Source organism: Antechinus flavipes, chromosome 6 (genome assembly GCF_016432865.1).
Source record: "Antechinus flavipes isolate AdamAnt ecotype Samford, QLD, Australia chromosome 6, AdamAnt_v2, whole genome shotgun sequence".
NCBI classification, from domain to species: Eukaryota; Metazoa; Chordata; class Mammalia; order Dasyuromorphia; family Dasyuridae; genus Antechinus; species Antechinus flavipes.
The window spans coordinates 255,365,601-255,388,508 of record NC_067403.1 but is presented as its reverse complement, the minus strand read 5'-3'; the positions used below and the strand labels follow the sequence as shown (position 1 = coordinate 255,388,508).

The window sequence follows — 22,908 nt, the reverse complement described above, 5'->3', positions numbered from 1 at the left end:
CGGGAGAGGAAGGTGACAGCCGGGGAGGGAGGGAGGGGGGGAGCAGACGCGGGGGAGGGGGCCACGGGTCATCGCCAGCCCATGCAGCCGGCCGGGCCCTAGCTCGGGAGCAGCGGGGGGCTGCCGGGGGGCCGGCCCCCCTCGGGCGAGCGCAGCCCGAGCCAGGCCACCGCCGCGCGGCCGAGCGCAGCCCCAGCCCCGCGCGCCGGAGCGCGCCCGAGCGCACCATGGAGCGCAGACTGCAGGCCCTGGAGCGGCTGCTGCGCGGGGAGCGCGGGGGCGCGGAGCCCGCCGGCCTCCTGGACGGACTGCTGGACCTCCTGCTGGGGCTGCACCAGGAGCTCTCCAGCGCCCCCCTGCGCCGGGAGAGGAACGTGGCGCTCTTCCTCAGCTGGGGTGAGTGGGCTGGGGTCCGCGGCCCCGAGGAGAGGGGGGGCGGCCGGCCGGTGCGGGGCGTACCCCGCGGGGGGACCCGCGCTCCCGGGGCAGCCGCCCGTGCCGGGTCTCGGGCCCCTCTGTTGCCGGCCCCTGTGCGGGACCCTCGGGAAAGGGCACGGACCAGTGACGCCCTCCTTGCCCCAGCCACACGTCCCGCGGGGACCCGGCCCCCTTTCAGCGGCCGTGGCGGCTGAGTCACCTGGGAGTGGCTGGCCCAGGGTGACCCTGAACCCCAGGCGGAGGAGACCCAGGCAGCGGCCGCGAGCCGGGATCCCCGAGGGTGGGGCCCGTGGCGCCTCGGCCTTCCCCTCCGACTCCCGCACGTGGGCTCCTGAGGGACTCCCGGCCCACCGCTCCCCCTGAGCTCTTGGGGCTGGGAGCTCGCCCTCCTCCGACTTGCTGGAGGCTCCTGGGCTTCCAGGCGGGAATGGAAGGCTCTCCTGCTCTGTGCTCCGGGGTAAAAGGCTTCCCTTTCCCTCAGTTTGCCCAGCTGTGAAATGGGAGTGGGTCGCCCAGGAGGCCCTTAGCTGGTGCTTTTTGAGTAGAATTTAACCCGGACGAAGTTTAAGTGCGCACAGAGCTGCCTCCCTGCGGCTCTCAGTCTGTCTCATTCTCTGTCAGGCTCGCTCTCGGTCTCTCTCTCTGCCTTTATCTCTGCTCTCTGTGTTTGCGTCTCTGCTTCCCCCTCCCGGCTCCCGTGTGGGGAGGGGTGACTCATCCTCCCTCCCCTGCCCTGACTCGCCCCGCTCCCGGAGTCGCACTGGGGGATCCTTCCCACTCCCAGAGGCCCCGGAGTCGGGGTCAGGCCGGGACTGGGTCCCTGCGAGCCACCCTGTGCCCGCTCTCGCCCAGACCCCCGCGCACCCGAGCCCCCCCCCCCCTCTCGGCCTTCTTCCCTTCCTTCCTTCCCCAGACTGCCGAGGCAATTACTTTCGGGAAGGAGGCTCCCGTCCCTCCCCCGCTTTAGGGTTTCTGTTTATGAAACCTGTGGAGCAGCTCTGGGCGGAAGCCCACAGACCAGCCTGCTTTGTGAGGAGCTGGCACCCGAGAAGGGAAACCGAGGCAGAGAACGGGCCCGAGCTTCAGGGTCTGCCCCAGATGCGAATCTCCCCTCTGGCCCGTGGCCCACATAGACCCGAGCCTTGGGTCTGCTGCATTTCACCTGGATTCAGCTCAACAAACAAGCCCTGAGCCAGGGTTCGGAGGCGCCAGGGGAAAAGTCTGCTCCCAAGGAGGGGCTTCCTGCAGCCTCTGGAGAAGCCACTTTCCGCGTCCGAGCCTCAGTTTCCCCTTCTGGAGGCGTCAGGGCTGTTGACCCGGGCTCTGGGCACCTAAAAAACTGATAACCGCATTTCAGTAACGTTTTATTCGTGGTTCTGGGAAGGGTCCATGAGCTCTCGTAGCTTGTCCCAGGGGTCGGCATGGACACCAATCCCATAAGCCTGCGGGGCCTTTCCTGGAGTGAGGAGGGGGCGAGAGCCAGGCCAGGGGTCCCTGGAGGGGGGGCAGAGTGTGCTGAGAGCTGGGGACGAGTGCAGAAGTGTGGAGGAGAGAGAACTGGCTCGGAGGAGCCGGGGAGGAGGGATGGGAGAGCCAGGGAGGGGAGCGGCTGTTTATTCCTTTCAAGGCTGTGTTTACACTCTCAGGAAAAGTTTCTTGCCCGGGCTTCCCCAAGGGAGCAGCTTGGGGCAGGGCAGGAACCCTGCGTCACAGCCAGAAGGGACCGAGTGCCCTGGATTTCCTCAGGTTGTCCCATCACTCCGGGCTCCCTCCCCAGCCGGCCCCCTTGTGGAAGGGGCCCTAGAACCATGACTTGCCGCTTCCTCCCTCCCTGTGGGACCTGAAGCGGTCTCGCTTCTCTGGGCCTCAGTTTCTCCTTACGTAAAACGGAAGGAGCGGCTTGGACGGATGATGCTCTCCAAGGTCCCTTCTTTTAAGTCCCCGGAGCCTTTTCGAAGATCCCACTTCCCTCCGACTCTCGGCTCCTTCCCGGTCAGTCCCTGCGCTGTCTCCCTCCCCGGCTCCCACCTTTGCTTCTCCCCAGGAGCCAGGGACTGACCCCCCGGCCCGGGGCTGGCAAGGGCAAGGGCCCCAGCCCAATTCCTTCTCCTCCTGCACCCCCCCATGCTTTCCCTATGAGGAATGTCACCGATCCGGTTCCCCAAGACAGGCCCAGACCTGGCCCCTGCTGGGGGAGCCCGGAGCCGGGAGCCAGGCAGGGTGAGCGAGGGAGAGGGCTGCGCCCCCCGAGTCTCCCCCAGCCTGCGCCAGCTTGCCCTCTTTGGGGCTGGGGGAACTACAGGTCCCATCAGCCCCTGGGAGGTGCCCATGCACCCCGGAGCACGCCCTAGAGATGGGGCTCCCTCTGGGTGGCCGGATTCGAGGGAGGGGAGGCTGACAGTCTCCCGAGCACGTTCCCATGAGCCCGGCCGGCTACCGCTCGGCTCCCTGCCCGCGGGGACTTAGGTAGACCGTGATTCCCATCTGCCCCTGGGAGGAGAACCTGCTTTCTCTGAGGAGCTAAACTGACCTGGGCTCATGGGAGCTGGGGGACTGCCGCCCAGCGCGGGGGAAGGGCGGGTGCTAGAACGCGGGGGGACCTCGCAGGGTTCCTGGTGCTGGGATCGGATCCTCGGCCGGACGGTGGGGACGGAGGGACCCCTCTCCCCATCGGCGTTTGGAAGGCAGAGCCAGAGCCCCTAAAGGGAACCGACTGGCTTGGAATGGGCCTGGCTCCAGCCGAGACGCCCCCTGCTCTGACAGCAGCAGCGAGTTTTTCTTCACATTAAAAAAAGATTCGGAACTTAACAAACTCCAATAAAACGGGCATTTCCGTGGAAACGTGGGGTGGAAAGTAGAACCTTTATTTTACTTTTAACATATAGAATAAATTTAGCCTATGGCTTTCGAGGCTGCCCTGTTTGTCTGCAAGGCTAACTGGCTTTCTGGTCTGCGCAGGAAAAAAAGAAGAAAAATATGCTCCAATGATCCTCCCTTCTTCCTTCCTTCTCTCCCTCCTTTCCTTTTTTTTCCCTCCTTCCTTCTTCCCTCCTTCCTATCTTTTCCCTTTCTCTCTCCTTCCCTTCCTCCCTTTCCCACCTTCCCTCTCTCCTTATCTCCCCTTTTCCTTCCTGCCTTTCTCCCTTCCTCTCCTTCCTCTTTCCCTCCCTCCTTCCCTTCCTCCCTCCTCTTCCCCCACTCCCTCCCTCCCTCCCATGCCTTCCTTCCTTTCTTTCTGGCGGTGACAGAGGTCACACAGAGCCGCGCTGCCCGTCTCTTGTCCCGCTCCTCCCTTTCACTAAGGACCCGGGGAAGAGGTGACAGCAGGAGGTCAGCGAGCGGCTCTACGAAGGGTTGGGGCGCTCCCCCCGGCCGTGGGAAAGGGCTCCTGGGCCTCCCGCCCCTGCTTCTCCCGCCCTGCCCTCACTCGAGTCTTTCTCTCCCCGGCAGCCGCCCCCTTCGTGACAAAGGTGAAAGAACTGAGGCTCCAGAGGGACGACTTTGAGATCCTCAAAGTGATTGGCCGGGGGGCCTTCGGGGAGGTGAGTGCCGAGGGCTGGAGCGGGCGGCGAATGAGGGGTCCGCGCCTGGGGGCCCAAGCCCCTCACTGTCCCCGGCTCCCCGCAGGTCGCCGTGGTGAGACAGAAGAACACGGACCAGATCTTTGCCATGAAGATGCTGCACAAATGGGAGATGCTCAAGAGGGCAGAGGTCAGTGGTCCGCCCTCGTCTGCGGGAACGCAGTGGCCGGGGCCGGGGCTGGCCAGAGGATGTCAGAAACTTCACAGCCGGGGAAACCGAGGCAGAGAGAGCGGCCGGAGACTTGGCCACGGGGTCGGAGCCGGGCGTCGGACTCATGGTCAGCGGCGTTTGTGAGCGGGGCTGACCCCGGTCCTTCCTTTTCCCCTCCAGACCGCCTGCTTCCGGGAGGAGCGAGACGTCCTGGTGAAGGGCGACGGCCGCTGGGTGACCGCTCTCCATTGCGCTTTCCAGGATGAAGACTACCTGGTGGGCCTGGCGGCGAGGGGCCGGCCCCGACCTTCGGGGCTTACATCAGTTCAGGCCGAGGCGGGAGAGACGCTCAGGGAGGCCGGCTGCGGGCCTGCGGGTGGGGGAGGGGCCGCCCCGAGAGGCTGAGAGTGTTTATGGTCCCACCCCCTGGGGATTCGTGAGCCAGGTTTGGTGGCCATTGGGTGCCTGGGGGAGCGGGGGGCGGGGCTGGCTCCCAGGCTAACCCTGAAATTCTCCCGGACAACTTGCGGACCGGGCTTGAGGTCATAGGTCGTAGGGCTCTGGATGCTCAAGAGTCACTGGGGTGATGAGATGGGTCAGAGGTGATAGTGTGTGAAGTGCTTAGGGAGGTGCCTGGTACACAGTCGGGGCTTAATAAACGCTGCCTCCCTCCCACCTGCCCAGTACTTGGTGATGGACTACTATGCTGGTGGGGACCTGCTGACGTTGCTCAGCCGTTTTGAGGACCGGCTGCCCCAAGAGCTGGCCCAGTTCTACCTGGCGGAGATGGTGCTGGCCATCCACTCCCTGCACCAGCTGGGCTACGTGCACAGGTGCCCCCTCCCCCACCCCCGGGACGCCCACCTCCCTAGGACCCTTCCCTCCCCCCCTCCCAGAGGCAGTTGCCCCTTTCTCCTGTCACAGGCCTTGACTGCCTCCTGGGACACACGAGTCCTGCCCTGGGCCTGACCCCTGTCCATGCCCCTCTCTGCGCCCCCCCCCCACCCCCCAGGTGGGCTCCACCAGGCCGGTTGAAACGCCCCCTTCACCAGCGGGTGCTGCCGGGGCCCGCTCTGCCTGCGGGCGCCCGCTCTGCCCACTGGCACCTGCCGCCCTCTGGCCTTGGCTGACCCCCAGTAGAGTGCCCGGCTCGGGCGGGGGGGCCTCTGACCGCTTCCCGATTCTCCTGGCGCAGGGACGTCAAGCCGGACAACGTGCTCCTGGACTCGAACGGGCACATCCGCCTGGCCGACTTTGGCTCCTGCCTGCGGCTCAACGCCAACGGGATGGTGAGGGGAGGCCCCGCGGGGGTGGGGGGGCCCTTGGGCACCGGCCGGCCCCTGCCTCACGCGCCCCTGTCCCAACCCCAGGTGGACTCCTCGGTGGCCGTGGGCACCCCCGACTACATCTCCCCCGAGATCCTCCAGGCCATGGAGGAAGGGAAGGGCCACTACGGGCCGCAGTGCGACTGGTGGTCCCTGGGGGTGTGCATGTACGAGTTGCTCTTCGGGGAGACCCCCTTCTACGCCGAGTCCCTGGTGGAGACCTACGGCAAGATCATGAACTACGAGGTCAGCGGGAGGGGCAGCGGGCACGAGGCTGACCGTCCCTCTCCCTCGCCGAGTCCCAGCCTCTCCTGTGAGAGGAGGGCGCAGACTTAAAGCCCCCTAAAGCCTTGTAACTCGGGGAAGGGGACACGGACACACAGCCAAGTTCTAGATTCGGGTTTGGGACTGGAGGAGTCAACAGGGTTCTGGATTGGAAGAACAAATGCTTGGGAATTATACGGGTTCTAGACTAGGGATGAGGTTCTAAGACAGGGAGATGCGTCAGGTTCTAGGCTGGGGTTCTGCTTCAGTGACTGGGCTCTGGAGAATCCGCATCGTCTTCCCCCTCCAGGACCACCTGCAGTTCCCCCCAGACGTCCCTGAGGTGTCGGAGAGCGCCCGGGACCTGATCCGCAAACTCCTGTGTCGCCAGGAGGAGAGGCTGGGCCGGGGGGGGCTGGATGACTTCCGGGGTCACCCCTTCTTTGAGGGTGTGGACTGGGAGCGGCTCCCGAGCAGCACGGCCCCCTACATCCCCGAGCTGCGGGGGCCCGTGGACACCTCCAACTTTGACGTGGATGATGATACCCTTAACCATCCGGTGAGGGGGCGCTGAGGGGGCGGTACCTGGTGGGGGGCTGAGGGGGGATGTCTGACCGGGGAGGATTGCCTCCTGGGTTACCCTCCCAGGCATGGCAGGGAGGGGAGAATTACACTTCCCAGAAGGCTCCTGGATCCATAACTTAATGCAGGATCTTGCATCCAATCACCTTCAAGAAGGGGTGATGTCATTCAGACTCCAGGGATCCAGCTCTGAAGGGACGCCCCCCCTGGGTATCGGCCCCTTCTGGGTCTCACTGGTGGACGGAGATGTGGAGCTGGACTACAACTCCCAGCAGCCTCTGAGGAAGGGCAGCTGGTTTCTAAGGGGGCTTGGCTCACAAAGCCTCATGGGAGTTGTAGTCTTCAGCTCCAAGGCCAGGCAGGGACTGGGGATGTGCCTTAGAGTATTCCAAATCCATGTTTCCCAAAGCTTTCCCATCCCGCATCTTAGAGCTTGAGTCGGTTCAGGCCTGTGAGCATTTATGAGGCACCTACTGGGTACGGCACTGGGCTTACCTGGCAGTGGGCACCCGGGCAATGGGCACGGCGCCTGACTGCCAGTCCCTGCTATACGTGGTCTTCTCTGGGTCTCGGTCCCCCCCTGTGAAGTCCCCCGGGTGGCAGCGATCTTCGGGACCTCCTTCAGGTCCCGGCCCCCGAGGGGGAGAAGCCCTGGCGAGGCAGCCGAGGAGCAGACGGACTGGGGAGCCTTTGTCGGGGGGGGCGGGAGGAAGGAAGAAGTGGATTTCCAGAGGCCGGGGCAGAGGGAGTGATGGGGCGCGGGGCCCAGCGCGGGCAAAGGCTTGGCGAGAAGCAGGACGGGAAGGCCGGAGAGTCGTGGCCGCTTTGTGGGGAGGCTCGTCGGCGCCTCTGAATGCGGGAGGCCTGGGCAGGGGGCCACGGGGCAGTCGCCCGCTGGGGGGAGAAGCGCCGCCCTGGCACGGGCCGGTCCTCGAGGCCCCCTGACGGCCCCTCCTCCCTCGCAGGGGACGCTGCCGCCCGCTTCCCACGGGGCCTTCTCGGGCCACCACCTGCCCTTTGTGGGCTTCACCTTCACGTAAGTGCCCCCCCATTGCCTCCCTGGTTTCTGTCCCCCTCTGGATGTTTGGGGCCCCGTGGGCAGGGCCCTGCTGCAGACCAGGGGCTCGCCCCGACTTCTCCCAGCGGAGTGTGGCCGTCTCCAGGCTCCCTGGGGAGCGGGGTGCCGCCCCTCACTGCCCCGCCCCCCTCCCCCAGCTCCAGCCCCGCGCCCGGCTCGGACAGGAGCCCTGACCTGCCGGCCTCCAGCCTTGAGCGGAGAATGCGGAATCTGGAGCAGGAGAAAGCCGAGCTGAGCCGGAGGCTGCAAGGTACGGGGGGCGCGGCCCCCAGGGCGGCTGTGGTCCCGGGACGGACGCTCTGCAGGGCCCCACGGAGCAGCTGGGGAAGGAGGGGGCAGGTACGGGGGGCGCCGCCTGCCTCCCCACGCACCCCTGGGCCTCAGTTTCCCCCTCGGTGCTGACTTCCAACGTGGGTCTGTGCGCGCTGGTTCTTTCCTAGTGCTCGGGCTCCGGTTATTATCCCATTTTACAGGTCTGGGAGAAGGGCTCTGGGGAAGGGAGGAAATAGGCATTTATTAAGCACCTCCTGTGTACCAACGTTCTCTCACTTGATTCTCACAACAGTCCTGGGAGGTGAGAGCTCTTATTATCCCATCTTACAGATGAGCAAACTGAGGCAAGCGGACGTTAAGTGCCCTGCCCAGGTTCTAGTCTGAAGCTAGATTTGAACTCAGCTCTCCCTGCCCCAGGCCCAGCTCTCTAAGCCTAAATGCCTCGTGTGCCCACTCTGGGCCTGCACGTCCCCCCCCTTCAAGTGGGCTTGGCCGGTCTCTCCTCTGGCGCCAGCTGACTTTTAGGGGGGCCCCGGAGGGGGGCCGAAGAGCTGGAGCTTCCGAGGACGTCGATCGGCCGGGTCATTCATTTCTCACTCTCCCCCCACAGAAGCCCAGGCTGAGGGCGGCCCCGGCGGGAGGCCGGCCCCTGGGAGCAGCTGGCAGCAGGAGAGAGACCAGCTCTGCCAGGTTTGAGCCCACGACACTGTCAGGGGGCACTGTGGGTGTGGGGGGCACTGTGGGTGTGGGGGCATCATGGGAGGGGCACTACGGGGGTGGGGGGCACTGTGAGGGGAGGGGCACCATAGGAACGAAGGCACCATGGGGCGGGGGCAGTGCCAGCTTGGGCCACCATGGGGTTCTGGGCAGCTTCGGAGATGAGACGTTTCTGGGGCCTGCCCGACTCATGATCCGGGGGGCTCTGGGACGGTCTGGGGACCCCGGGGCGGGGCTAACCCCTTCGGGCCGCAGGCTCACGGGTCTCAGCCGAGCCTCACGCCTTCCTTGTCCCGTCGCTCCTAGGACCTGTCGGAGGCCCGGGCCCAGCTGCAGGCCCAGGCCCAGGAGCTGCTCGTCTCCGACGCGAGGCAGAAGGAGCTGCAGCAGAGGCTTCAGGAGGCTGAGGAGGCCACGGGGGCCGCCCGGAGCCAGGCCCAGGCCCTGAGCCACAAGCTGGACGCTGCCCGGGAAGCCCAGGCTGAGGTGGCCGAGCCCGGCTGGGGGGAAAAGGGGGGGGGGGGCGGCCAAGAGGGCCCGGGACCCCAAGCCCTCCCCCAGCCTCGGGGCTCCTTTGGGCAGGGGCATGTGCTTCATGGTCATCGCTGGCCGGGGCGGGGGGGCCCGAGGGACCCTGAGCTCAAGGCGCTGCGCCCGGCACCCCCTGGCCTCTGCACGCGGGCGGCGTCTATGTGATGGGCATCCATGCCCAGAGTGCCCAACGCTGATGGGCGCCCAGGTCCTAAGACCGATGAACCTCTCTGGGGTTACCTGGGGAGGTGGGGGCTGCGGGAAACGTGCAAAAGAGGGGCTATTTGCGGTGTGCTTGGCAAAGTGCCCGCACACAGTAGGGGCCTAATAAATGCGCGTCTCCCCTACCCGACACCCTGAGCTTTAGCGCTTCCTCTGCTTGGCCCGAGGTCCCCTTCAAGGGGAGTTTCTGACCCTGTGACTCTTGCCCCCGATGCAGCTAGAGGCCAAGGTGGCCGCCCTCGGCAGCGAGGTGGCGCGGCTCCGGAAGCAGAGGGAGAGGAGCAGGGAGAAGGAGCGGTCCCGAGTCAAGGTACCCGCGGGCACACAGTGGGCATCGGGCAGTCCTGGGCACAGAAGGGCATTGGGCACATAATGGGCCCCGGGGCATGTCCTGGGCACATCCCGATCTATGCTTGTCCGGTCCTTGGACCTGCTCCAATTCAGGACCGTCGGGGAAGCCCCTCCCTCCGACTCCACGTGCCAGCCCCTTCCAGCTCTTGGCTGGTGCCCAAAAAGCCCCCATTAGAGTCTATTCCTGTAGCTTAACTGGTTTCCCAAATGCGACTGCGCCCCCTGCTGCTCCTGCCCTGGTGTGGAGTTGATGGGAGGGGGGGCACACGGCCCGGGGCAGGGGGGGGCACACGGCCTGGGGAAGGGGGGGGGACACAGGGGGCGACACAGGGCCCAGGGCAGGGGGGGGCACATGGCCTGGGGCGGGGGGGGCACACGGCCCGGGGCAGGGGGGGGCACATGGCCTGGGGCGGGGGGGGCACACGGCCCGGGGCAGAGGGGGGGCACACGGTCTGGGGCAGGGGGGGGCACACGGCCCAGGGTTACCGAGACAGGCCCCGTGACCTCGCTGGGTCTGCTAATTGGGGTGATGGTCTTTGGGGAGGGGGAGGGGCTCGGCGCTGGGGCTGACTGCCTCCTTCCGTCCTAGGCCATCCTCCCGCCCCCAGAGACCAACGGCTCCGGCCCCCTGAGCCCTGCGCCCCAGGGGGCGGGCCAGCAGGAGGCCCTGAAGAAGGAGCTGGAAGCTCTGAGATCTCAGCTGGACCAGGCCCGGAGCCAGGGGTGAGGGGGACGGGCAGGGGCAGGGGCCGGGCGGGGGGCTCGGCCGCCAGGGCCGGCTCGGGAGCCATCACCCGGGGTCTTCTCCCCCAGCCCCAGCAGCCCGAAAGGGAAGGAAGAACTTCTCCGGCTCCAGGAAGAAAACAGACGTCTGACCCAGAAGCAGGAGCTGGTGAGCCCGGGCCCCGGGACGGGTCCTCGGCTTCCCTCCAGCCTTGGTAGAAGCGGGGGCTTCCTGGGGAAGGGGGCCTTCGGGGAGCTCACAACCTCAGAGTCCCGCCCCCCCCACACTCATGGTGCAGATGGGGAAACCGAGTCCGGAGAAAGGCAGCCCTGCCAGGGCCCCACGGGCACAAGGGGCAGAGCCAGAAGGGGCGGCTGGAAGGGCCCCCCCCCCGAGTCAGAGGGTGGGCGAGCACCCGGTGGAAGCCGCGAGGCCGGGCAGGGTGCTGGGTTCGGGGTCTTGGCGAGGGCCACACCCGGGGGTTTCTTCCTTCCGAGCAGCTCGCGCGAGAGCTGGAGCAAGAGCAGCAGAGCAAGAAGCAGCTGGAGGGAGAGCGGCGCGAGAGCGAGAGCAACTGGGAGGCCCAGATCTCCGACATCCTCACCTGGTGGGTGGGGCAGCTGGGGGGGGGGCGGGAGAGGGAGGGTCCCGGGCTGAGCCCCCCTGCCTCCCACAGGGTGAATGACGAGAAGGTCTCTCGAGGTTACCTGCAGGCTCTGGCCACCAAGATGGTGGAGGAGCTGGAAGCCTTACGCAGCGCGGGAACCCAGACCCTCCCAGCCCGGCCCCTGGTGAGCGCCTGCTGCGTCTCAGGGGGGGACCAAAGTCCGAGCCGGGAGGGACCAAAGTCCGAGCCGGGAGGGACCAAAGTCCGAGCCGGGAGGGACCAAAGTCCGAGCCGGGAGGGCCGTTAGAGAGCCGGCAGTTCCAGCATCTTCGGGGAGACTGAAGCTGAGAAGGGGGCGGGCTTGCTTCCGGGGCCCTGGCAGACTAGTTACGGCCCCCCCCGGGGGGGTCCCCTGGGAGTCCGGGGCAGCCGCGGAGGGAGGGACCCTCGCCCACCTGCACTTCTCGCGGCCAGGACCACCAGTGGAAGGCCCGGCGGCTCCAGAAAATGGAGGCCTCGGCCAAGCTGGAGCTGCAGTCGGCGCTGGAGGCCGAAATCCGGGCCAAGCAGAGCCTGCAGGAGCAGCTGGGCCAGGTGCAGGAAGCACAGCGCCAAGGGGAGAGGTAGGCCCCGGGAGGGGGCCGCGGGAGGGGGCGGCGCAGGAGCGGCTCCGGGGGCCCCTGCGTGGGGGATGTCGGCGGGAGGGATGCTCCGACCTGAGAGCACGGGCAGTGTCGGGCTAAGGACTCCAGAACCCAAGAGCCGGTGGTGGGACCGCAGCTGGGCCCCGTGGCTGCCCCCGGGGGCCGAGGGCCCGGTGAAGGAGTCACCCGGCCAGCTGCGCCTTCCAGGACCCAAATATGGGGGTTCTGCGCCCCTCGCCCCGGAGCAAAAGTGTGGTTGTGTGTCAGAACACTGAGCTGGGAAGGTCTTTGGAAATCTAGGTAGAACAGAGAACCTAGAACTCAGCTGGGAGGGACCTAAAACACAAAGGTAGGGGAACCTAGAAGACAGGACTCAGGACGGATCTAGAACCTCGAGTCAGGACAGACCTAGAACAAAGACCTAGGAGGGATCTAGAACACAAAACCGGGAGGGACTGAGGAGACCAAGCGGGGAGGGTCCTCGGGCCCCCTCTGGGCCGCCAGTCTCACTGGGCCCCGAGCCCTCCACCATCTCTGTACCCCCTCGTCTTTAGCCCCTGGCCCAGGAGGGCTGAGTTGGGGGGCTTCCCGATGAAGGGGCCGGTGAGGGGGGAGGCCCCCGGGGGCCTGTGGACAAGGCGCGCCCTCTTCCCTCTCCAGCCGCCTGCAGGAAGCCGAGAAGCGAAACAAGGCGCTGCAGCAGGAGCTGGCGTCCCTGCGGGAGGAGCTGAAGGCCCGGGGGCAGGGGGGTAAGAGCCTGGCGGTGGGAGGGGGCCTTCCTGGGGGGCCTGCAGGCCGGCGCCGGACTCCCCGACCGAGGCCCGGGGCCCAGCACGCCGACGCGGGAGCCGAGGCCCGGCCCTGGCCTCCCTCGGCCGCCTCCACTTCCCTCCCCTTTCTCTCTCCAGATTCCAAACCGTCCAGTTCCTTGATTCCGTTCCTGCCCTTTCAGAGCTCAGAGGTGAGAGCGGGGTGGGGGCCGGGGTAGAATGGAGGAGGGGCAGGAAGGGGAGGGGGGAGGAGGTGGACGGGGGAACGGCCTCTCTGCCATTGCTTCCTCCTCCGGACCCCCTGAATGTTCCGACAGAAGGATGCTTCGAAGGACGCCGTCAGCTGCACAGACTCCCCAGACCCCCGGCGTCCCGGGGCTGAGGCAGAGCTCCGGCCAGAGGGCCGCCGCAGCCTGCGGATGGGGGTGAGACCCCGGCATCGAGGGGGCCCAGGCCCTTCCTCCCCGCCCCCGGCCCCAGCATGCACCTCCCCCTCCGGTCCTCATTCCCTTAGTCACTCACCCAGCAATTATTAGGCACCTACTGTGTGCCAGACCCTGTTCAGGGCGGCTGCAGAGGCAGCCGTGGGGCCGCCCCCACCCCCAGGGAGCTTACACCGCACTGGAGGAAGTACCGGGGGCCTGGGGAGCACCAGCCCGACGCCGAGGATGCTGGGTGATTCGGGGGGAGAGGGGCTCAGCCCTGCTTCCGAACCCAGCTCCAGATGGCGCCGCCCCGGGCCCAAGGCCGCGCGACCCCTTGACGCGTGTCTCCTCTCTGCGTACAGGCCGTGTTTCCTCGAACCCAGACCCCGGCGCCGGCCGACAGCGCTCCGGCCAAGGTCAGAGCCGAGGGCAGGGAAGCAGCCGAGGCGGAGCCGGCAGAGTATCGCAGCTCCTGCGGCCGGGCCCGGCTGCCCTGGGAGACCCCGGAGGGCCCTTAGAGCGGGGAGCGTCCTGGGGGGAGAACAGGGAGCGTGCTGGGGGGCGGGCGGGAAGGACCCCAGGGTGATCACCGAGTCGTTTTTGAGCATGTTCTGGGGTGCCGATTTTGGGGGTGACTGGCTCTGTGCCCTCGGCAGCCCGGCTCCCATGCCCTGCGCCCGTGGAGCTTCCCGTCCCCCACCAAGTGCCTGCGGTGCACCTCGCTCATGCTCGGGCTCAGCCGCCAGGGAGTGGCGTGTGAAGGTGAGGGCCCCTGCCGCTGCCCGGCCCCCGGCCCTTTCTCCCGCTCCCGGCCTCTCTCGCCATCCCTCTCTCCTGTACCCCCAGCCTGCGGTTACTTCTGCCACTCTTCCTGCGCCCCCATGGCCCCGCCCTGCCCCGTGCCCCCCGAGCTGCTCCGGACGGTCCTGGGGGTGAACGCCGAGACTGGCGTCGGCACAGCCTACGAGGGCTTCCTGTCGGTGAGTGGGGCCCGTGACCTCGGGGGGGTCGGGCTGGCTCGGGGGCCCCCTCACCCTTGTCCGGCTCCTCCCCTGCGCAGGTGCCGCGCCCCTCGGGGGTGCGCCGAGGCTGGCAGAGGGTGTTTGCCGTGCTCAGCGACCTGCGCCTCCTCCTGTACGATGCCCCCGACCCGAGGCTCTCCCCCGCGAGCGGTGCCCTCATCCAGACCCTGGACCTGAGGTGGGCAGGGCCGGGGGGCCGTCGGGGGGCGGTCCGTGAGGGACGGGAGTCTGCGGGAGGGAAGGACGGCGCGGGCAGCGCAGAGCGGCCCCGGGAGGGAGGTTCCGGGGCCAGGAAGGCCTCCAGGGGAGCCCCGGGCTCTGCCCCGCCCCTGTGCCACTGGGCAGCGTCCGGATGCCCCGGCCCCCCGGGCCTGAGCCAGAGACAGCAGGGCCTCTCAGGAGGCCCGGCCAGCCCAGGGTCGGCCCGCTGCGCGGGGGACTCCGGGCCCCGCCCGCCTCAAGTCTCCTTCACACGCCCGGGCCGGGCCGGCCATTGTCCCCGAGCCAGAAGCCCGGAGCCGGACCCCCCGAGTGCTGGGGTCCGTTCTCTGGGAGCGGCGGCGGCTCCTCGGTGGAATAGAAGCCGATGAGAACTTGTCCTGAAGGGCCCGGGGGGGGGGGGGGGTGACCCTGGAGCGGTTTTTGCCGGTTCCTTCCCCAGCCCATCTCACAGATGAGGAAATTGAGGCTGCAGGCGAAGGGAGTGTGTGAGGCAGGATTTGAACTCAGGGAGCCATGGCGCCCCCTCGCTGTCCCAGGTGGGACAGATCCCAGCGCTCGGGACCCTCGGGGGGTCTCCCCCGCCCCCCTGGGCCCGAGTGGCCCCTTCTCAGGGACATTCGATGCCTCTGAGAGCCTGGGCTCCTGGTAGACCCCAAGCAGGGTGCTACAGGCGGGGGTTGGGGAGGGGGTGCCATCCTCCTCTCTGTGCTCCTCAGGGACCCCCAGTTCTCAGCCACCCCAGTCCTGGCGTCCGATGTCATCCACGCACAGGTTCGGGACCTGCCCTGCATCTTCAGGGTGAGTGGCTGCCCTGGCCCGGGGGGGAGGGGGCAGCCCCTGGCCGGAGGGTCCCGCCCCCCGGGCCCCCGCACGCCCGTCCCAGCCCGGCTTCCCCTCAGGTGATGGCGTCCCAGCTGACCGTGCCCCCGACGCAGTGCTCCGTGCTGCTGCTGGCCGACAGCGAGGGCGAGCGGGCGCGCTGGCTGCAGGTGCTGGGGGAGCTGCGCCGCCTGCTGATGGACATGCGGCCGCGGCCCCTGCCCGTCTACACCCTGAAGGAGGCCTACGACAACGGGCTGCCCATGCTGCCCCACGCCCTCTGCGCCGCCATCATCGGTGAGCCTCCTCCCTGGTGCGCCCGAGAAGGGGGCAGGGTGGGCACTGCCAAGGGGGAGGAGCAGGGGGAGGGGCTGGGATGGGCACTGCCAGGGGGGAGGGGGAGGGGAGCAGTGAGCCCGTCCAGGCACGGCAGCTCCTTCACTCCAGACCCCTGGCTCCCCCTTCCTCTAGACCAGGAGCGGCTGGCCCTGGGCACTGAAGAAGGACTCTATGTCATCCACCTGCACACCAATGGTGAGGCTGGGGGGGGGGGTGAGTGGAGGCCAGGGAGGGAGCCGGGGCAGGTGGGCCTGTGGGGGAAGGGCAGAGCATGCCGGGTGCCTTGGGGGAGGGGGAGGGCGGAGCGCAGGGGGGCGGGGTATGGGGGAGGGGGAGGGCCGGGTGCTCCGGGGACCATGGCCGGGCACGGTCTGTGGCGACATCCCGGCTCCCTTCCCCAGACATCTTCCAGGTGGGCGAGTGCAAGCGGGTGCAGCGCCTGGCGGTGAGCCGGCCCCCCGGGCTCCTGGCCGTCCTGTGCGGCCGCGGCCCCAGCGTGCGCCTGTTCGCCCTGGACGAGCTGGAGAGCGGCGAGGCGGGGGGGGCCAAGATCGCCGAGTCGAGGGGCTGCCAGGGGCTGGCGGCGGGCCGCGTCCTGCAGGCCAGCACCCCCGTGCTCTGCGTGGCCGTGAAGCGGCAGGTCCTGTGCTACCAGCTGGGGCCCGGGCCCGGACCCTGGCACCGGCGCATCCGGGAGCTGCAGGTGCCCGGGCCGGTGCAGAGCCTGGCGCTGGTGGGCGACCGGCTGTGCGTGGGGGCGGCCGGGGCCTTCGCGCTCTACCCACTGCTCAACGAGGCGGCCCCCCTGGTGCTGGGCGCCGGGCTGCCCCCCGAGGGTCCCTGCGAGGCGCTGGGCGCCGTCGAGCTCAGCCTCAGCGAGCTCCTGCTCCTGCTCTCCACGGCCGGCGTCTACGTGGACCGCACAGGCAAGAGGTCCAGGAGCCAGGAGCTGCTCTGGCCCGCGGCCCCCACTGGCTGGGGTGAGTCGGGGGGCCGCGGGCGGGGGGCGGTCCCGGGACGAGGGGGGGCTGCCCTCGAATCCCTGTCCTCCCTCCCTCACTGCTGCAGCCCCCCCGGGGGAGGGGCGCTGCTGTTCTCAGTGTAACCGGGACGATCCCCTCCCACCCCCAGGCTACGCAGTCCCCTACCTGACAGTGTTCAGCGAGAACGCCATTGACGTGTTTGACGTCCGGAGGGCAGAGTGGGTCCAGTCGGTGCCGCTCAAGAAGGTGCAGCTGGGAGCACGGGGGGAGAGGGGCGGGTGGCCAAGGGCCGGCCCCGAGTTCTCCAGGACCGGTGCCCAGGGGTCCGAGGGCAGAGACGCAGAGGCTGGCGGCCGAGGCCCTGGCTGGGCGTCCCTGGTCTCGGTGTCCCTGACTCTGCGCCCCGTGATCAGGTCCGACCCCTGAACCCCGAGGGCTCCCTTTGTCTCTACGGCTCCGAGAAAGTCCGACTGACCTACCTCAGGAACCGGCTGGCGGGTGAGCAGGGGCCCGGGAAGCAGCGGGGTACGAGGGCCCCTGCGACGTTCAGGGGCAGGGCCTGGGTCCGAGCCCCGGCTCCGCCTCCTCCAAGCCCAGTGACCCCGGCAAGGCCGGAGGCCGCGCTCTGAGAGTAATAAGTGGCTGGGGGGTGGGGGGAGGAACGTGCACCTGAACCGGGACAAAAGAGTCCGAGAGTGCTTGGCGAGGTGCCCCTGAAAGGCAAACGCCCTCCCTCTGGCCGGGTGGGGGTGGGGGAGGGTCCCGGGGACCCCCAGCAAGGCCGGAGCGCCAGACAGAGGTCAGGGAGGGGTCTGGCCACCGGGACCCCCCGGGTTCCCTGGGGGACGCTGACGAGAGAGGGCCGCTGTTGCAGAGAAGGACGAGTTTGACATCCCCGACCTGACGGACAACAGCCGCCGCCAGCTGTTCCGGTCCAAGAGCAAACGGCGCTTTTTCTTCCGAGTCTCCGAGGAGCAGCGCCAGCAGCAGCGCAGGTAGGGCCGGCCCCCGGCGGCAGCCCCCCGGTCTCTGGCCCTGGTCCCCAGCAATGGCCCCCCAGCCTCCGGCCCGGCTGCCTCCTCCCCCTGCCCCACGTCCCTGCCGTTCCCGGGACCCTTCCCTTTTCGGGGGGGGGGAGGGGGGCGCGCGTGCTGGCTGCTCACTCCTCGCACCCCCCGCCCTCTCCCAGGGAGCTGCTGAAGGACCCTGTCACACGCTCCAAGTTCATCTCTCCACCCACAAACTTCAGCCACCTGGCCCACGTGGGCCCTGGGGACGGGAGGCCGGAGCTGCCCCCGGTGAGTTTTCTGGGGATCCGGGGTCGGAGAGCGTACCCGGGTGGAGCGTGGGGGAGCCCCGTGGGCCCATCCCCGGTAAATCCTCGGTGGGGGGGCAGAGAGCCGGGAGGCGGAGCCGCTTTTGCAGAGGCCTCGGAAGCTGCCCCGGCCCGGTCGAGACTCCAGGGTAACAGAAAGAGCCCAAAACAGGGAGTCAGGACCTGGGCTCTGAGCCTCCATTTTCCCGTCCGATACAAAGCGTTGTTCCAGGTGCACTCTGGGCTCTCCTCTGGGGCTGAGGTTCTGTCCTGGGACCCTGGCAGACGGGGCACCGAGGCCAGTGAGCTTAGGGTCAGAAGGTGACCCGGCCCTCAGCCAGCACCCCCGGGAGGGACCGGGCTCCCCGGGCCAGTGGCTCTCCCGGAGTCGGCCGCTCTCGTTTGGGCCGAGGGACAGGAAGCAGGGACGGGGCCCTCCTGCTTTCTCTCCTGCCTCCCCCCAGTACCACGCTGCTGCTCCTCCTCCTCCTCGGGGCAGGGACTGTCAGATTCTTGAGTGCCCGTCCCCAGTGCCCTCCCCGGGCTGGCAGACCGCCTTGTGTTCCAGTCCCTGGCACCTGTGGGCATCTGATGGGGCTTTTACAGACGGAGGGCAGTGCCCGCGGCTGAGCGTCGGTCCCTCGGCTCACGCCCGGGGCGGCTCTTTCCCCTTCACACTGGGTCCCTTTGCTCCAGGCTCCGAAGGACAAGGGCCGTGGAGGAGGCCGGAGCCACGGCCCGACGAGGCCCCACAGCTTTTCCGAGGCTCTGCGACGCCCGGCCTCCATGGGCGGCGAGGTCTTCGTGCCAGAGCCGGACTCCGGTAAGGGGCCCCCGGGTCCTCCCCCGCCGCCCTGGGCCCGAGGCCTGGCGCGCGCCCACTCCCCCGCCAACGCCCGTCTGGCCACGGCCGACCGAGTCCCTCTCTCCACAGTGAGGAGGAAGCCCAGGACCTCCCTCTCCAGCGAGTCGGTGTCCTGCAGCCAGGGCCCCCTGAGCCCGGCCGTCTCCTTGAGCCAGGTGAGCAGCCGGCAGGAGGCCCGGGGCCCGGGCCTGGAAAGCCCCAGCTAGCCCCTGCTCCCCTTGTCTCACTCCCCAGCCGAGGCGGGGGCTCCCCCGGGAGAGCCCAGAGCGGGGTCCTCCCTACGCGGAACATGGGGATCCGAGGGGAACCGGTGCCTCCCCTTGTTTGAAAGGGAGAACTGCAGCCTGGAAGGGGCGGCAGCTGGCCCAGTCCAAGGGCCAAGGCCAGCGGTGGGCTCCCCGTTGGTCTGCACTGCCCTGGAAGTCCCAGAACAGTCTGTTTCAGTTCTTTAAGGAGGTTCAGAAAAGAGTCTCCCGTCAGACTTTGAGTTCTGTTCAGAAAATCTGGCCGCTGCCCTGCCTAGGGATCCCCACCCCCCCCTCGTCCTGGCGAATCCTCCCCCGGGAAGCCCGGTGCTGACAGGGACGTACGAGGGGTGGGGGATGCTGTCTTCTGGCCACGGGGGCCCCAGGGAGGGAGCTCGGGGTGCTGGAGGCGGGGCCCTTTTCTTGGCCACGGGGCCCCCAGGGAGGCCAGCGGGGTACCTAGAAGGGAGTGGGGGTCCTGCCTGTCGTTCCACCCCCCTGACCCCCTGCCTCCCCCTCTCAGATCTCGGACCGTCCCCGGAGCCTCCCCCCGGCCCCTGAATCCGACAGCTCCCGCTGAGCCATCCCGGCTGGGATACCAGCCCCTCCTCCGCGCCAACCCCAAGAAGGGGGATGGGAGGAGGAAAAGGGACTACGCAGAGAAGCACGTGGAGTGGCAGGGGTCGGCCTGCGGGCCAGGGCACTGGGCAGGGGGGCAGGGGGGCGGGACGGAGCAGCTCCCTGGGGACCCAGGCTCAGGCAGCACTTCCCCCCAGCTCCCTGCCCGGGCACAGCCAGAGACTCGAGGATCCCTCATCTGCCCGCTCCCGCCCACAGGGGCCCCCGAGCCTCCCGCCCCCCCTGCTGTGCCGGGGGAGCCAGAGCTCTCTTGGGCTATGTGCCAGGGGCTGGCCCAGCCCCCCGGGGGAGGATCCTGCTTGTGCCAAAGCCCCGGCCCCGGGCATCGACGGCTGAAGAGAAGGGGAAGGTCGCACGTGGGGCTCTGGGGGTGTGGAGGTCACGGGCACCCAGGGCGCGTCCTCTGCTGAGATACGGACGGGACAGTCCGAGCCCGGCAGACACGGAGCGTCCTGGAGGAAACGTCCCGAGGGGGGGCTGTGGGGGGGCTAGAGAGAGAGGAGGGAGAGAAAGCAATGGAGGAGAGACCGAGGGAAGAGGGAAGCTGGAGCGGGAAGGAGGAGCACATCTGGACTGGGATCCCAGGCTAACGGCTGCCAGTCAGTCAGTCTGCACTTAGGAAGCACCTCCTGTGTGCCCGGTGCTGTGTGCCCGGTGCAAGCTCCCTCCTGCCGGGGCCTCGGGGTCTCTAAGGTGCTTCGGGTTCCCATGATCCAGGAGGGAGAAAGAGCAAGGAGGAAAAACGCACGTACGAAAGTGAAGGGACAGAAGGAGGAGGGAGAAGCCGGTGGAGTGAGAGGAGGAGGGTTAAAGAAAGAACTGGGGGATCGAGGAGAGGAGGAGGAGGAGGAGCACAGGAAGTGAGAAGGGGAGGAGCAGCAGCAGCGTGGGGCTGGGGGGAGGCAGGAGAGAAAGCAGGCAGGACCTAGGACGGGGGCTCCCCAGAGCAGGGAGAGGAAGCCCTGGCCAAAGGGCACCTCCTCCCATCAGCCTGGAGGCGGGGAGAGGAGGGTTCTGGGATTATTTATGAGGGGCTAACTTGTCTGAGCTGGGGGGTGAGGGATGCTGGGGGTTCCGTTCTCATTTGGACTTTGTTACCCCGTTTTTGGAGAGGGGGTGACTTCTTAAAGTTCCAGACGACTCTATTAGGGAGATATGGGGGTTCATTATTGTCATTATTATGGTTGTTATTATTATTATTTTTAATCCTCTCAGTCGGGGGGATCAGCCAAGTATTTATCTGCCGGACACTGTTTGTGGAAGGATCGACACCGACATTTGATGTGACAAAAGAAATCTAATAAAGATGTCTTTATAAGCTGCTCCTGGCTCCTCCCCCGCTGTACCCGAGGATGGGGGGGAGAAGAGACGGGGTGTGTTTGGGGGTCACAGAGCAGCTGCTCTTCCCGCCAGCGCCCCCCGTCAGGCTTTAAGCGAACGTGGGGACAGGTGGGATGGAGGAGGGGGCTCTGCGCCGGGTGCCCGGGCTCCCCCCCTTCCCGTGCCTTCCCTCCTCTGGCAGTCTGGGTGACGGAGCTGGTCCTCGGGCTCCGGATCCCTGGGGGATGTGAGTGCTCCCGCTCTGCCCTTTAACCCTCACTTTCCAGCTCCGACTTGGGGAGTGGCCAGAGACGCAGAGGAGGAGACTGGCCGGGCGGGCGTCCGGGAGCTCTCCCCTGACCGCCCTGGGCAGGGTCAGCATCCGTGATCCTCAGGGGCCGGGAAAGATGGTCGCATTTTACTTGCTGGCACTGATAGGGAGGGATCTGGAGGCAGAGTAAGTGCGTTCTTTGGGGCCACGCAGCTCCCACTGATACCCCAGAGGTGGAGCCGTTGGATGGCTGTATCCACCCCGCACCCCCAGCAGGAGCACTTTCAAGGGGAGCGGAGAAACGGACACAAAGCGAGTCCACGACTGGTCAGATTGTGGCCTGTCTCCCGCGCGGGGCGGCTGCCGCTCGCCAACACGGAGGGGCCGCGGCCCCCGAGGACATCTCTGGCTTCTCTCCCCACCCTTCCCCGAGAGGCTCTGCCAGGAAGGGAACCGGGACATTGGGGCTACAGCCCCTGGCGCTTTCCGGAGACAGGGAACGGTCAGGCTGGAATTCTACCTGCCCCTTTCCGTACTGCAGGAGGCGTCGGAGTCACAGAGACTTGTTCCGGGGCCACCTTAGACACTGATGGTGTGACTCAGTTTACCTTAAATCACTAGAGAAGGAAAAAGCCAAGAAAACTTCACACAGGTTGGTGTACTCTGGTCCACGGGAGTCGCGAAGAGTCGGGCACAACTGAACAGTTACGTGCCCTAGGTCCAAGATAACCTTGTCTGAATTGGCTGAGGCAGTGGGGGTGAAGTGACTTGCCCAGGGTCTCACAGCCAGGACGTGTGGAGTGTCTGAGGGCAGATTTGAACTCGGGTCCTCCGGACTTCCGGGCCGGGCCTCTTCAAGATGACTTCTGATTGGGGGAAGCAGGACCCAGGCTTGACAGCCAAGTCTTTGACCCCTTTCCCACCAAACCCAAGTTCTACTCATTGCACTTAGCTAGAAAACCATTTATGGGACCAACAGCCAATGAGAAGTGAGAGAAAGTGCTCCTAGGAGAATAGTAGGAGGAGCTCCTCCAGGGGAACAAGATACCTCAGCTGGACCGAGAGAGAAAGTCCCGATCTCCCCCAAGGGGACAGGCTGCGCTCTGGGGAGGGGGGGCCTCTGCCCGGTCCGGAAGGAGTTATTCCAGACCAGCTGGAGCGAGAAGAGACCTTATGAGTCACCTGTTTCAACACGCAGTTTTCAAGGAATTGTCCAGAGCTATGAGGCAAGAGGTGGGGCCGCCTGCAGGAGCGGGGGCAGCTTCTGGTGCCACCTGGTGGCTCGTGCCCTGGCCGAGACCAGCCCGAGTCACAGCTGAGAAGAAATGGGGGCGGGGGCGGGGCGGGGCCTGAGTAATGCAAACCGTCAAGTATTCGACAAATGAAACCCTCGAGCCCTCGAAGACGGACAACACACGCATGGGAGCAAAGGGGCGGGGAGGAGAGTGCCGGGGATGGCGGCCGGAGGCCGGCTAGGGAGGCCCTCGTCCCGGTAGAACTGGGGCACGTTCTTCTGAGACCCTGCGCACCCCTGAGCGCCCGGCTCGGAGCCGCTGTGACATGGGGCCCTTGGGCGGGGATTGCAGAACTACACAAGGGGAACCCCATCGGCCCCTTGGCCGGCTGGCAGAAGGCCTGAGCCGCCAGGAGCTACGGCATCGAGTCCAAGGCTCCAGACCGCCCCGCTCTCCGGGGTCCCGCCGGCCGCCCTGACCGCTCCTTCTCGGCCTCCTTTGCTGAAGCCGGCGTCCAACTCCCAGCTGTGGCGCGGCCCGTCTCCTCCTTCCCTTGGGGGATCCCGTCCGCGCCCCCGCGGATGTACCGCGCCTCTGCGTGCCGAGGACTCGCGTCTTTCCAAACCTGTGTCACCGCCTTTCCCTGACCTGGCCAGAGGGCGCCCCCACCTTCCAGTCCTTCAGGTTCCCCCCTTTCCCCCCCCTTCCCCCATCCGAGCTCTCGCCCTTTCCAGCTCTGGAGCGGCCGCTTCTCCGCCACTGGCCGCCTGAGGCGGACCTGCGTCCCCTCCGGCTCGGCCCACTACGGGGGAGGGGAGGGGGCTGCCTGCCTAAGTCTCTCTCCTCCGTGAAGCATCCAAAATGATTTCCTAAAGCTCAGCTCTGACCTTGCCATCCCCATCCTCCACAAACCACAGGGGATCCCCACTCCCTCCAGGACCGCACACAAA

The 22,908-nt window shown here is 67.3% G+C and overlaps 1 protein-coding gene and 2 long non-coding RNA genes across 4 annotated transcripts; 1 reads left to right on the top strand and 2 right to left on the bottom strand.

The window, feature by feature from the left end:
- The first annotated feature begins 206 nt into the window (after window positions 1–206).
- On the top strand, window positions 207–20,454 carry CDC42BPG (CDC42 binding protein kinase gamma). Of its 2 annotated transcripts, none has more exons than XM_051964624.1 (36): window positions 207–396; window positions 3,889–3,980; window positions 4,066–4,149; window positions 4,351–4,446; window positions 4,855–5,003; window positions 5,366–5,459; window positions 5,541–5,741; window positions 6,070–6,318; window positions 7,307–7,377; window positions 7,557–7,669; window positions 8,303–8,382; window positions 8,716–8,895; window positions 9,380–9,472; window positions 10,103–10,236; window positions 10,327–10,405; window positions 10,738–10,844; window positions 10,914–11,028; window positions 11,319–11,467; window positions 12,149–12,237; window positions 12,397–12,449; window positions 12,579–12,683; window positions 13,046–13,099; window positions 13,340–13,445; window positions 13,530–13,663; window positions 13,744–13,883; window positions 14,644–14,725; window positions 14,827–15,043; window positions 15,218–15,280; window positions 15,487–16,065; window positions 16,217–16,314; window positions 16,482–16,566; window positions 16,943–17,063; window positions 17,258–17,366; window positions 18,080–18,206; window positions 18,318–18,403; window positions 19,017–20,454. In XM_051964624.1, the coding sequence occupies exons 1-36, from the start codon at window positions 228–230 to the stop codon at window positions 19,071–19,073; spliced, it is 4,560 nt and encodes a 1,519-aa protein (XP_051820584.1). In that variant the 5' UTR covers window positions 207–227; the 3' UTR covers window positions 19,074–20,454. The 2 variants fall into 2 exon arrangements, with proteins under 2 accessions (XP_051820584.1, XP_051820583.1); XM_051964623.1 differs by having other exon boundaries at window positions 12,576–12,683.
- On the bottom strand, window positions 5,633–7,300 carry LOC127540111 (uncharacterized). The gene is made up of 3 exons (XR_007948099.1): window positions 6,837–7,300; window positions 6,488–6,574; window positions 5,633–5,716 (listed from the first exon to the last, which is right to left on the bottom strand). It is a non-coding gene; the product is annotated as an uncharacterized LOC127540111 (long non-coding RNA).
- Window positions 20,410–22,908, bottom strand: LOC127540112 (uncharacterized). Its single transcript, XR_007948100.1, has 2 exons — window positions 21,906–22,908; window positions 20,410–21,589 (listed from the first exon to the last, which is right to left on the bottom strand). It is a non-coding gene; the product is annotated as an uncharacterized LOC127540112 (long non-coding RNA).